The sequence below is a fragment of the Lissotriton vulgaris genome, chromosome 2_1, assembly GCF_964263255.1.
Source record: "Lissotriton vulgaris chromosome 2_1, aLisVul1.2, whole genome shotgun sequence".
Classification (NCBI taxonomy): domain Eukaryota; kingdom Metazoa; phylum Chordata; class Amphibia; order Caudata; family Salamandridae; genus Lissotriton; species Lissotriton vulgaris.
In genome coordinates this window covers 2,099,074,415-2,099,088,817 of record NC_141687.1, presented here as the reverse complement: position 1 = coordinate 2,099,088,817, position 14,403 = coordinate 2,099,074,415, and the positions used below count along the sequence as shown (strand labels likewise).

General features: G+C 43.7%; 2 protein-coding genes across 4 annotated transcripts in view; one reads left to right on the top strand and one right to left on the bottom strand.

The window, feature by feature from the left end:
• The window catches only part of CCPG1 (cell cycle progression 1), a 314,779-nt gene extending 307,998 nt beyond the window's left edge, over positions 1-6,781 (top strand). For both annotated transcript variants that reach the window (XM_086958333.1, XM_086958332.1), the window contains exon 9: positions 5,989-6,781. In XM_086958333.1, the coding sequence (XP_086814459.1) occupies positions 5,989-6,181 (193 nt within the window). In that variant the 3' untranslated portion in view covers positions 6,182-6,781. The remainder of the gene's footprint in view (positions 1-5,988) is intronic.
• Positions 6,782-6,993: 212 nt separating this feature from the next.
• The window catches only part of PIGB (phosphatidylinositol glycan anchor biosynthesis class B), a 157,094-nt gene continuing 149,684 nt past the window's right edge, over positions 6,994-14,403 (bottom strand). The window contains exons 12-13 of one of the 2 annotated variants that reach the window (XM_086958335.1): positions 8,230-8,297; positions 6,994-7,174 (exon numbers count right to left, since the gene is read on the bottom strand). In XM_086958335.1, coding sequence (XP_086814461.1) covers positions 7,138-7,174; positions 8,230-8,297 — 105 coding nt within the window. In that variant the 3' untranslated portion in view covers positions 6,994-7,137. The remainder of the gene's footprint in view (positions 7,175-8,229; positions 8,298-14,403) is intronic. The other variant, XM_086958334.1, reaches the window with a different exon arrangement.

The window sequence follows — 14,403 nt, the reverse complement described above, 5'->3', positions numbered from 1 at the left end:
ATGCCGAAATGTTTACCATTCTTCCAAAGATGGGGACAACCAGAGATAGATCTCTTTGCCACTCATCAGAACGCAAAATGCCAAACCTTCGCATCCAGGTACCCACACCACCTGTCCCAGGGCAATGCGTTATGGATAAATTGGTCCAACAAATTTGCTTACGCTTTTCCCCCTCTCCCACTAATTCCATTAGTGGTTCGAAAACTGCAACAACATTCAATGACAATGATACTAGTAGCACCCACGTGGGCACGACAGCTGTGGTTCACCACGCTACTGCAACTCTCACAGGTGCCACATCAAAAGTTAAGAATATTACCCATGCACCTTACACAGAACCATGGAGAAATAATGCACCCAGATCCCAAACAATCGAACCTAGCGATCTGGCTCCTGAGGTCATAGAATTTGGATACTTAGATTTACCTCCAAACTGTATGGAAATCATTAAGCAAGCAAGACGTCCTACCACCAGAGCATGTTATGCAGCAAAGTGGAAAAGGTTTGCCGTATACTGTAACAGTAACAACATCAACCCTCTGGATGCATCCACTAAAGAGATTATTTGCTATTTACTACACTTACAGCAATGTAACCTTGCTTACACCTCTATTAGTGTACATCTTGCAGCTATAGCAGCGTACCTGCAAAACAGGCAACATCTTTCCCTGTTTAAAGTGCCAGCAATAAAAGCTTTCATGGAAGGCCTCAAAAGAGTCATTCCACCAAGACTACCGCCTTCCCCAGTCTGGAATCTCAACATAGTACTTACCAGACTAATGGGACCACCTTTCGAACCTATGCATAGGTGTGAAATACAATTCCTTACATGGAAGGTGGCTTTTCTTATAGCTATTACTTCACTCAGAAGAGTAAGGGAATTGCAAGCATTCACAATACCACTCCTACAGTTACACCAAAATAAAGTGGTTCTTAGAACTAACCCAAAATTCTTGCCTAAAGTAATTTCAGCATTCCACATCAATCAGCCAGTGGAACTACCAGTCTTCTTTCCAAAACCAGACTGTAGCAGAAAGGGCCCTACATACATTAGATGTCAAAAGGGCAATATTGTACTACATAGAAAGAACACAAACTTTCAGAAAAACAAAACAACTATTTGTAGCGTTTTCTCCTACACATAAGGGCAATCCTATCTCTAAAGCAGGCATTGCCAGGTGGATTGTAAAATGTATACAAATATGTTACTTAAAAGCAAAAAGGACATTAACTGTTCCTCCTAGAGTTCACTCTACACGTAAACTAGGAGCATTAATGGCATTCTTAGGAAACATTCCTCTAGATGACATATGCAAAGCAGCTACCTGGGTTACACCGCATACCTTCACAAAACACTACTGTGTCGATGTGCAGGCAACACAACAGGCTAAAGTGGGACAAGCTGTACTAAAAACTTTATTTCAAACTGTTGCAACAGACACTGGTGACCACCGCTAGGGAAATAACAGCTGTATAGTCTATTCATAAATGTACCATCTGCAGCCCATATGCCTCGAACGGAATATGCTACTTACCAGTATGCATCTGTTCTTGGCATAGAGGGCTGCAGAGTGGTACATGCCCTCCCAGCCTCCCCGGAAACCTGTGTCTGTTCCAACACTATCTTATTTAGATACACTTACATGGGCATTTCTATCTGTATTCTATCATACTACTCCATCTAACCCATCTATGGCAAAACAATCTAAGGATGGAGCCGATGCCCATGCGCACTAGCACCCAAAGGAGGAGTCACCAGTCTCGTGACGACAAAAGATTTCTCCAAGAGAAACACAAGTGCAATCATCCGAGCCCAACACCAGATGGCAATCTATTCATAAATGTACCACTCTGCAGCCCTCAATGCCAAGAACAGATGCATACTGGTAAGTAGCATATTCCATATGTATATATATATTTTGTGGTAAATAAATTATTTACACTGCCGGAATTTCTATAGATACCAAAGGGTAATGCATAAAATGAGGAGCAGAGTCCGTGGTATTCGAGTCAAAGGGCTTTATTCCAGAACTCGAGTTAAGGGAGAGCTCCTTCACCAAGCGGGTTCAGGAGTAGTCTGCTTTACTTGAAACATGACAGCACTTATATACATTACTTTCACAATCAAAGGAAGGAGTTTCCTGGGCATGATTTAATTATCCGTGATACAATCATTCAGAAGACATAGCAGGCTTGGTTTCGTTTAAAAGATAACTTGAATCACATTTGTTAGACATAGACAAACACATGGCATCAGGGAGATTGTGGCGACTAGTTACAGAGTTACTAGTATCTGGGGACAGAGAACTGAGGCATTGTCACAGGGTCATTTTTATCTGAAAGGTAAAGAGAACGAGGCATTGTGTGCTCCTTACTTCCACACAAGGGCGGTGATGCTCCACAATGGTATATGTGTACAGCTGGGAGGAAGAAGAATGGGCCGTGTGCAACTATATTCTTCGTGTCTGTCTTATGTGTTTGATTAGTTTTACCTTTGGTTGTTATCCCAGCCCGTGGCTGCCCCCGCAAGCTGAGAGATCATTGATGAGCGAGAGCTGTTCGTTCTTTGATAGTGTTAGGGAGGAGAGAGAAAAAAAATTGGCGGGGCAACAATCTTACGGACTCTGTTTTGTTATTAATGGACAGGACGAAAACCAGTAAGATGCATGATGGCTACCATCACTCTTTGTATGTGTCAGTACAACGGAAAGACAGGCAAGGGAGGGGGGTAGAACAGGTAGAAGGAGGGTACTCATGTTTTAAAAGCCGGCTTGCCTGGTCGGTAATGTGGTGAATAGGGTGCATGATGGGACACCAGAAAGAAAAGAAAGTTTTTTTAGTCAACTTTCCACAATTTGCCAGATTTTGTTGCAGTCTTTCAATTCCTGGAAGAATTATACTGAGTGCCTTCTACCTACTTGTTTGGAAAATAGGTGTACACGGGGAGGTGTCCTCATGTAATGCAACTGGTGCTCATGTAAAGCAATTTGATACCAGATTCGGGTCAAGTTGGCGCTATACTGAATCGGAGATTGCAGTCATTTTTGAATGCAGGAAGACGTGTCGGGCCGTTGGTGATTACTTCGCGAGCCGTCTGCTGACAGGAGATGGGGGATATCCTCGTATAGTAACGGGCCCATGAGCATAAGCTAACGAATTAGGGCCCTTTGGAGATTACGGACAAGAGCTTGCACGCCTAACTAATACTGATAGACACTGTGCGTACTGTTAGAATCATCATACCTTTGCCTGTGGTCCGGCCTCGACCTCCAGTCATCACCTAAATATCGTATACATTCATCATTCGATACACAAGTCTGATTCATTTCTTCGACTTTGCCATCTTGGGATATATTACTCCTGCTGACTCTTGACCTCTTGAGGCAGTCTTGACATTTTATTTGACTCGTTGCTTCCAGTCTGATCTGTCATACCTGGATGACATACCTCCTTATGCCCTGAAGAAGTCCCAAGGAGGACGAAACGCGTCGGCTGTTCATTCATTTGTACCACGCTTTGGAATAAAAAAGATCAAAACCATTGGATTTTACGTTTGTGATCATTATAATAAGTTCTTGGAATATTGTTGGAGTCTAAGTTGTTGTGCAACTGTGCTTTCTTGTTTTTTTGTCTTCACTTCTCTTTTGAACTAGTACTGTGATGGTTGGTGCTCATCAGTGTGCACACAAGTCCCTAATTTGACAAAAAGGGATTGATATAATTGACTGGTTATTTAGGTTAGGTGCAGATTTTGAGAAGGTTCCACTGTCGTTTTTGCCTCCATTCGCGCTATATAAAACTCAAAGCGAAATCACTCGTTTAAATACTAATTCTATCCTGATGTGACCTGCTGTAGATGGAGGGAAAATATAATTTGGTGTCTGTTGGGAAAAGGTAACTTGACTCTTAGCTGTGTCAGATGGCGAAGGCTGCAGTTTAAAGACTAAATGATGCCCCCACCACTTGGGGTCAGAGGTTGCAGTAAGATTCTGTCCCTAAAAACAGCAGGCTAAAGGGATTGTTTAGCAAACAGAAAAAACAAAAATACGATAGCACTAGAGCTGCTGGTGGGAGAGAGCCGCGCCATATATCACCAATTACTTGCTCGTTTTACTTCCTAGCCGTGCACATTCCAGCCCGGAGATGGGTCGAATTAATTTGAGTAATGATCAGAGTTGGTTGTCCTCATTGTGTGAGTGTGGAGGGAGAGTGTCTCACTGCCTTCTGTTTTTCAACAAACTTGTCTTTATATAGCGCCTTTGCGCACTGTCTTGGCTTTGTAGTGCCGTGAGTTAGAGGTGTTACTGAGGAGAGGTAAAAGTGCCATATGAGAGGTCTGTGCTCTGCATTGTGGATAGTTAACAGAGGTGTGATCACTGGAGGTTCAGCCACGTGTAACATTTGCAGGTTCATGTTTGTGTCTGTAACGTGCACTGGAATAACTAAGAGGGTTGAAAAGCACGAGTGTTGCCTGAGCCAAGTTTGCAGACGAGTGAGGGGATATATTCATCCCCACACAGCCTTTAATAATAGTTTATAAATGTTGTCGTTTTTTGGCAGATAAAGCAACTTTGGCATACGTGAACAATGTGATGCGCCCAGGATCACGCAGCATGGTAAAATTTGGCAGGAAGGATAAGAAACTGTATTGATTGTTTTCACATTGATTAGTCATTGGGTCATATCTTTTTCAGATCTGGCTATCAAAGATAAAACCACTGGTCTGAACACACGGACTGTCTAGGCAGTCTGGCAGCCTTTGTTGTGGCACAGCGTCGGTGCGACCCGCGTGCCTGCTGGTGAATGGGCTCACACCAGTCACAGCTGACAACTCTTTACAGCCACGCTGGTCCGGGAAGCAGTGGGATTGGTTACAGGGCTAATGTTTTTGCTGGACAAGTGTGACCTTTGTGCACGTTCCTGGGGTGAGTTGGGGATGACACGTGCGTATAGAGCTAGTACTAGGCTTGAGCTCGATTAAACAAGCATTTGCAGTGTAATAGGTTTCACAATACTGAAAATTTGACCTATTGGCAAACTTTCAGTAATGCGAGACCTATTTCAATGCACATACTGTGTTTTTATCTACCTTCGGTTCTAAATGCACCATTAGCCATAAAGGCTATGTAGGGTCTTTTCCAACAGGATTTCCCTATAGCTGTTGTTGCCCACACAATAGCATCTGACTTCCTAGCATTTGCACAGTTATAATATTTAGCTATGTTGCAGGCAGCACAGCTACAATCACCAACCGCTTTTTCTCCAGCATAATATAATTTTTAGTTGTTTTTTTTCTGTTGTGTGTGCAGTTACAGACTTACACAACTGCTTCAAAAGCTTTGTAGTTTCTGACTTTAACATTTCAACATTCTTTAATGTTTAAACACTATTTTACTTAGCTACTAGTTGCAGCTTTTTGCAATTTTTTTTTTCCTTTTCCCATGCTGAGGAACTAAATTTCGCGCACACACTTTAATTTAAATGGAACACAGAGCTTTACAAAATACAAATGACACAAAGGGTTGTGTCATTCTTACAATAGCTCAAGCTCTTGCAAATGCGAGACCTATTGCATTGCAAATGCTTGTTTAAAAAGGACATAGCTAAGAGGCTAGCAGCTGATTGGCTGCATTTAACATTTAGTCCTTTTTTAAAAAGGACATAGATAGGCTATGTTAGAAATGGCCCATGGCCTTTATAGCCTATAGCATTATTTAAATACTGTCTCTTTATGCGACCGTGGGACTCCCATCTCGACGACGGAAAATGATTCAGGCATGTGAATCTATGAAAGATACCAATACAGGATAACTGCAGTTACAGGTAAGTAACTTATTTCCATCACTTTGCTAAGTTGGCAAATCTTGTTACAGACGCGGAACAGGAGGCTAAGAATATGCAGGTTGGGCAAGCAATGTTTTGTTTACTATTAAAACTCCCCAAATTGTTGACCCTATTGTTTTTTGTTTTATTTTTTAACATCTTCAGTCAAGCAGAAGCAAGGTCGCCTTTCAAGAACACGGAAGGTCCTGTACATGAAAAACAGGGTCACAGCAAATACCATCAGCGACCTCGCAACAAAAGGGACGGGAAATGGCATAAAGATGGCCGTACAAACGGAAGACACACGGCAAACCTCGAAATCGAACTGGGGCCTTTGCCCTTTGATCCTAAATATTGAAGGACCTGTGTGCGCTACGAACAGTGATCTTGTAGGGTAAACTGGAAAATAAGTCCAAATAACTCCATGCTGTTGAATCTTTCAAGCTGCGTCTTTTCCACACATGTAAGATGTTCTGCGGTTCAATCCCTGGTTTGGGGATTTTAGAGGGTAGTTCTTTGCAGCCAAACGCTTGTTCCCTAGCACCTTCTGTAGTGGAAATGTGTCTTGAAACCTGTTTTTGTTTGGCCAATTAAATATTCGTGTGGATTGCAGTTCGGCTGCTATGGAGCAATGCATTCAAGCGGTACACGCACGGGGAAATCAGGCTTCATTTGATTTTGCTAAGACAAGTTCCATAAACATTTTAAACTAGAAATTGCTAAATGAATCTAGACCAATTGTTTTCAACAGTGTGTGTGTGATAATGATGGATTTTTCTGCTCATGTTTTGCAATCTTGCGCCTTTCTATCCTTTTGCTGGTTTTGAAGAGTCTGTTGCCTTGCAAAGAAAGTTCTGTGATGCATTTCCATTGACTTTATTTTTTATTTTTTTTACATAACTCTTTTTCCATTTCTGAATATTTGTGGAAAGACAATAAATTTGCAGTGGGTTAAAAATGTTTTGTTTATTTAAAAAAATACACAATATAATATAGCAGATTTGCATTTTAGCGCGAAGACAAGGTGTCCCTCGCAGTTTGAAGTCTGATGGTAGTGTCGACCTCATCGGTTTATCACTTCAGAATGCATGTTAACCTCAAAGAAATGTACTTGTTGTTTCTCCTAAAACAGAGAACATTTTTATGCATCTCTTCCCGTAAGAAATCAGATAAAGCACAGAAGAACATTTTGGAAATCTCCTGCCAAGGGTGGGTACGATCCTCATTGCTAAATCTCGGCCTTTCTTTCATACACAAATATGTGTTTTCCAATCCTGCCTTCTGGCACATGTGTATGAAATATAGTTGCAGTCCTCATATATTTGTTAGAAGCAAGAAATGACGAAATGTCCTGTGAAGAGAAAATTAAAACATTGTGTTACAGACAATTCGATTACAGCTTGCACCTTTCCTAAATAAGCTTGTGAGTTCATACGAGATGGTGTAATAATTCAATAATGCACATTAAAAAACTGACCCAATAGCTCCCAATAACTGAACACGCAAACTGCAACGCAATTTCCTTTTAAACCGAATCAATATCACCCTTCAAAAAAAGAATAAAACAACTTTCAGCCTATATGTCTTTCTGCTATTCAAGAGAAGAACTATTAATTGTTAAAGTTAGTGGTTATCCTCGCAGGTCATGTCTGCAATATCCTGTTGCACAACCCTCTTTTGGTGGATGTAGGAGTGTCTTGAAGAAAATACAACTATAACCCAGCACCCATGCATTACAGTATGGGGGTGCTTGGTGATGCATGTCACAGAACATGCCCACTACTGCTTTAAAAAAAAAAAAGGAGCTCTCTGGAGGAGGAGGAGGACTGGCGCGACGCCCTTATGGCGCCCAGGACAGTGACAGCCTCTGCCAGACTGCATATGATACAGCTTTACTTCTTACATGCTACCTATTTGACAACGGCACGTCTGTACCGCGCATGGTTCCAGCCGACGCCTGCCTGCACAAGGTGTGTTCACAAGCCAGCTGACTTTCTCCATATGGCATGGTCATGCCCGCGCTTGGCGCGATTCTGAGGAGACACGGAGTAGGAACTCACTGAGGTACTGGGGTGGGAGATCCTTCACGACCCGAACGAAGCATGCGATCCTGGGCATCACAGACTGGTTGGATAAGTCCAGAAATGAAAAATTATTTTACACTACAGCAATGGTGGTGGCCAAGAGGGATATAACTTCTGTTTGGAAAAGTCCTGACCCTCCCACTGTGGGGCAGTGGCAGACCGGGGTCGACTGGTGCGCAGCGCAGCGCAGGAGAAAACAATGTATGCAGCGCGGGGTGCCCCAAGAAGTATCTTTGGGTTTGGGGGAAGTGGTTGGGAGGCTTGGTTTAGTTTCGTAGTGGATACTCCAGATGTTGTCCTTTTGAGTCTGCATGTACTTTACCTTTGGATTGTCCAGATCTTCGTATACATCCCTTTGTTATCATGGCATCTTGATGATTGGCTGGTATTCTTTGTTGAAATCAAAAATGTGTTTATCAAAAAACAAAAAAAAAGTGGTCAGATGGAATCTAGTTATCAAAAGCACTCCCCTCTAAATCTTGACAACTTTTGATTCACTTTCTAATGTGAATTCACCTTCTATTATCAAGACTGACAAAAAAGCTTTAAAGTGATGGCTGTAAGCAAAAGTACGATCAAACAAATAAGATAAAATAAGTCGCCCCATCTCCTCTGATGGCCGCAAAGAAAACCACTTCAAAATCCTTAATTGGAGCAATTTAACCTTGATTAAAAAGAAAAGTGGAATAATAGATTTTTTAAAACGTATTTATTTTCAGTGGTTCACATAAAGAGGAATAGAAAATTAATGTTTGTGACATCTGTAGATACACATGCTGTGCATACTCCTGTCATCTAGTGTTGGGGTCAAAGTGTACAAGTTGTTTTTCTTCAAATAAGTCTTAGTCATGGGGTACAGTGACTCAACCTATTGTTGGTAATGGGCAATGGCTATATTGTTACATTGTTTATTTTTTTATTGGGTTCAGATGTGTCTTTTCGAGCTCCATTTTGATGTCACCTGGTGTTATTGCTGGGGCCACTCGGATCTTTTCATCGTTGGAAGAGTAACAATTGCGCTGTCAGATTTCTTCTACTGAGTTTTCCCTTCAACACCCTCAGATCAAACACTTTCTTCGAGGGGCCTCATCTATGCCATCTTAAGCCCATGAGAATGGTCTCAGATTTAAAAGGACTCCATTCCATTTATCCCCTAAATGTCCTTTTAAGTTTCAGAGGACAGACCTTCATCTAGTCTAACCTCTACTTGTCTCCAGACCATTGAGAAGACCCTGCACAGCCTGTCTCGCATTCCATAATACAAAGACTCTTTGGCTTAGACTAACTTGTCGCATTGCCTCAACCTCCGTGACACACCGACAGCAGTGGGACAACCCTGACTTCTTTGGGGACAGAGACTAGGACGAGCAGCAGACTGTCAGTGGTGAACTTGAGGAGCTCTCGTCGATTGAGAGTTGTGGCTCCGATGTGGAGCAGGAAGTGCCCCAGCCAGCACAAAGACAGACCAAGGTGGTCGCAGTGAGTACCAACACCCACCACACAACTCCTTTTCAACATTGACTCCTCGGAAGGTCTCAGCCTCGATCTCCCACAGTACTCATGAGGCTACCGGGTACTACTGCTGCAAAGCCGCAGTCGCCAATGAGTGGAGAGTTAAAACCCGATGTACGCCCATACTGTGGTGCCAAACTTCACCTCGGCATCTGCACTGGCCCCAACAGACCAAAAACAGTTTTTGTACCGAAGATACCCGTTTCTGAGCGGAGGCTGACAGACTCCTAACCAACCTCGACACAGCATGGTCCTCAAAAACCATCAGCTATGAGGAAGGTGCCATCCATGCTCGCATCTTCTTCTGCTTCAGAAGACTTTGAGCACCTACATGAGGATGTAGACGTCAGACAGCATCAAATGTGCATACAGCCAGGTACTGGTCGGATCCTTGCCAAGTCTCCAGACAAGCTTAAAGACCTGGCACTTCTTTAAATGAAACTTCGCTTTCAAGGAGGCACTAGGCTATCCTTCGGAGATTGGCACGGCTGGGGAATCGTGTTGTTGCCTAGTCTGCCAAACATTAGCAGATTGCTAATTCATTGGGCCTGCTCTCTCGCTATGACCATGCCCACTGGGAAAAATAGAGATATGGTGCAGCATCTTCCTGAGCAACACAAAAAACGTGGGCAGGAGTTTGTGGCAGAAGGGAAAATGTATTCTAACAGCAACATCGGGTGTGCCTAAGATGCAGCGGACATGGCTGCGTGTATTATCTATACCAGTTTCCTTCTCTGCAGACATCCATGGCTGCATGTGTTTGGCTTTAAACTGGGGGTTCAATATCATGTCCTCAACTTGCCTTTTGATGTAGAACACCTTTTTGCCGAGCAAAGTTGATGAGATGTTGTAGAAAATGAATAAGGACAAAGCCATGGGTGCTCTGCAAACACCTGCCACCGCAGCCCCTCTCACCATATCGTGGTGAGGCCAAAACCAGTCGCTGAGGCTTCTACATGCTACCCAAGGCAGCAACCACCAACCTAGGGTTACTATCAGGGAGGATATAGAGGCAACAATAGTATAGGCAGAGTTAAAGAAGCAGGCCTCAAAGGGTCTGCACCTACAAAACAATGATACCCTTTCCCCTGATCACCCATCACCTTTTGGGGTTTCCGTCCCGCTGAACAGAGATCACCTTGGATCAGTGGGTTCTAGATATTATAGTGTAGGGGTATTGCCTAGAACTCACACAAACACCACCAAACATGCCTCCCCGCACACACAGGCTCTCTCTAGAACTAAAGCAACTCTACCAAGAGGAGATGCATGCATTATTCAGCAAAAGGACTATAGAACCTTATCGCCCCAACAAGGAGGCAAAGGGGTATACTCTTTGTACTTCCTCACCCCCAAAAAAGATAAATCCTTAGTGCCTGTTCTTGACCTCAGACCACTCAATAAGTATACATTATCAGAAATGTTCACATGGTGACACTCAAAGATGTCATCTCACTGTTCCAGCAAGGCAACTTCATGACCTCTCTCGACCTGAAGGGTGCTTATTTCCACATGCCAATCCACACTGCATATCTAAGGTTTCTCCGGTTTGTGGTAAGTAATCCGCATTATTTGTTCAAAGTGCTGCCCTTTGGAATAACAAAAGCTCCCAAGGTGTTTACAAAGTGTCGCCCATTGGTAGCTGCTCACCTCAGAAGGAGCAGCATCCACGTCTTCCCTGATCTTGAAGGCTGGCTAATCAAGAGCGACACACAACAGCAAGGACTGGTCCACTCTCAAATCAACATACAGCAGTTGCACAGTCTAAGTTTCACCATCAATGCAGCCAAATCCCATCTCCAACCCCAGAAGATACAGCTTTTCCTAAGGGCCTTACCAGATTCCCAAGTAGGGAAAACATTCCCCAGCCCATCAAGAGTGTAAGCATTCCTAACAATTATACCTCTTTTTCAGTTAGACCGCCAGGTAACAGTCAGGACGATCATGAGGCTCCTAGGCATGATTGCCACCTACATAGCAATAGTTTCACATGCCTGATTAAATTCCCATACTAGACATTTGCAAAGCAGCCACTTGGTCTACCACTCACATGTTCACAATACATCCCCCGACTAGCCACCACATTTTGGGAGAACTTCTTACAGCATGTATATCTACAGCTACACATATCCCAAACGGAAAACGTTACTTGCCTTGTAACCATCTGTTTTTGGCATGTAGTGCTGTAATTTGCATGCACCCGCCCTCCTCCCCGGTCGATTTGCGGTGTCGCAGACATTTCAAACATTTTATTTATTTATTTTTTTGTTATTTGTTTTTATTGAATAATGCGGTCTTTTGTAGAGCACGAACAGTTACCTCCTAAGAGGTGTCCTGGCGCTATACCTACTGGTGGTGCGCCAGGCATACTGCTTTACACAGAGCGTCCAAGAGGCTACTCCTGGTTAAAAAGCCAGGTTTTGGCTGTCCTCCTAAAAATGGTTTCAGAGGTGATTTGTCGCAAAGCGGTTGGCAAGGCATTCCAAAGCAGGGCAGCCTTAAGCGAAAAGGATCTGCCCCCTAGTTGAGCTTTCCTAATTTGTGGGGTTATGGGAACCTGAGCAGAGAGACTGCTTATATGCGCCAAGCCTCTGCTTCAGATAGCAGGGGCAGGATCTGTGGATTGCCCTAAAGGCTAGGGTTAGGGCCTTACATTTAATTCTACTATTAACTGGCAACCAATGCAGTGCTTTGAGATGCGAAGAGATATGCTGCTTGAATGGGACCAGTTTAATCAATCTCGCAGCCGCATTCTGGACCATGTGCAATTTCATTATCTGGTACACTGGGAGGCTCAAATAGAGGCCATTCACATAATCCAGACAGGAGGTAACTGTGGCATGAACCACAAACCGGCGACAGTTTTCTGGCAGAAGATGTAGAATTTTACACAGGTTTCTTAGGCTGCCAAAGCAAGCACCTGTCACCTGTTGAATTTGGGCCGAAAAGGATAGGTCCGTCTGATACTTTACACCCAGGTTTTTCGCGCAGCCTGTGGGGGGGAAGCCCATTTCCTCAGGCCACCAAAGGTCTGCGGCGGGGGGTTGGCTGTTACCGAAGAATAGCACCTCCATTTTCTCGGCATTCAGCTTGAGTCTGTTGTTGTTCATCCATTGTGCTATTTCTTTAAAGCAGCTTTTAAAATTCTCAAAAGAGGCACTCGACAAGTCTTTAAAAGGGAATACCAGCTGGGTATCATTGGCATAGGAGATTGCCTTCACCCCCAGTTGGCAATCAATGACAATAAAGGGGCCAAAAAAATGTTGAAGAGCAGTGGACTCCGGGCCGAACCCAGAGGGACCCCACACCATAGGAGCTTGCGACTGGATTGATGTGGTTGGAGTGCCACTCTCTGCGTGCGCTTATGAAGAAAAGACTTAAGCCATAGTAAAGCAGTGCCCTCGATACCCATGTCCTCAAGGCACTGGATCAGAATGGAGTGGTCAACTGTATCAAATGCCACAGATAGGTCCAGGAGCACCAGCATGGCCGATGCCCCTGAATCCAGCTCCAGCCTTACTGAGTCCGCCACCTCAGTTAGCGCGGTTTCCATGCTAAACCCCGCATGGAACCCCGATTGTGTATCATGCAGAATATTGTGGCTCTCGATATAGTTGGCCAGTTGTTTCTGCACTATTTTTTCAAGCATTTTTGCCGGTAGTAAAGAAATCGGTCTATAATTATTGAGTTCACCTGAATTAACATTCATTTCTTTTTAAGAGGGAGGAGCTTTGCATGCTTCTGTAAATACGGTAACATGCCTGTAGTCAGGGAGGTGTTCCATATTTCAGATAGCGTTTGGGAGGAGGAGTTAGCTAGCTCCTTCCATAATTTCTGAGGGCACGGATCTTCTGGTGAACCTGATTTGCAGCACTTGATAGCCACCAGCGCCTCCTTCTGTGAATCAGAGAAAATTTGAGAGGGGGTCCTGGAGTTTTTCCTTAAAGGCTGTGTCAGATTTATCTGTTTCAACCGAAGTTGAGAAGGAATTGTAAATCTTCCGAGGTTTGAGAAAGACATCCACAACTTTAAAAATAGCTTTGTCAAGTTTGTCGGCCTCCTCAATGAATTTAGCTATGTACTTTCTCCTGGCTCTCTTCATTGATTTATGCATTTCTTTTAAAGATTTTTTATATGTAGGCTCTCACAATCCACTCTCCACAGCCTCTCAAGCTGCTTACATCTGCTTTTCATAATTCTCAGTTTCTCCGAGAACCATGGGTCAGAGGGTGATTTTCTAAAAGACTTCATAATTTTGGCTGGAGCAGTGGACTCCACAGCCTCCGCATTCCATTTATGAAGGCACGCGGCTTCAACATTGGGGTCCCTGGAAAGAGGAGGTTGGCTGTCCACCAGCACAGGGCCTAAAAACTCAGCAGTGAGCTTTCTCCAATTTCTTTTTACAAAATAGCGAGAGCTATCCGGAGAATGGGATTTGGCCAGATCGAAGGAGAAGGGCACAAGGAAGTGGTCGGACCACACAAGCTGTCTCAGGGCTTTGCTTTTTAGAGACAGTATGTTGGAAAAAACAAGGTCCAAGGTATGTCCTGCTATGTGAGTAGGAGCGTTAACTGCTACGGGTAGATTGGCCCCATCGAGAAAGGGAACTACCTGCCTTGCTTGTGTGCAAGAGGGGTCATATACATGCAGATTAAAATCCCCCAGTACAGTGAAGTTGGAGAGTAAAAGGGATTCTGTAGTAGGGGATCACTGTGTATAGTCATAATCTTGTGAATAGTCCCGGCCATGTGCGTGGACCCCGGCAATCAAAAATAATCTCTTAAATTGTCAAATCATACAGAGCCTGCAAGACACTTAAGAGAGAATTTAAAGACAAATAATGCAGCCTATATCCACAGGCTACACTGTCCAGTACTTCAACTAGAAATTCCACCAAACAACACCACACACAACCCAGCCTGCAGTTTCTATCATAGAGAAACTTGCCTCCACCAGTAAAAGACTCTGGAATGATAGAGAGGAA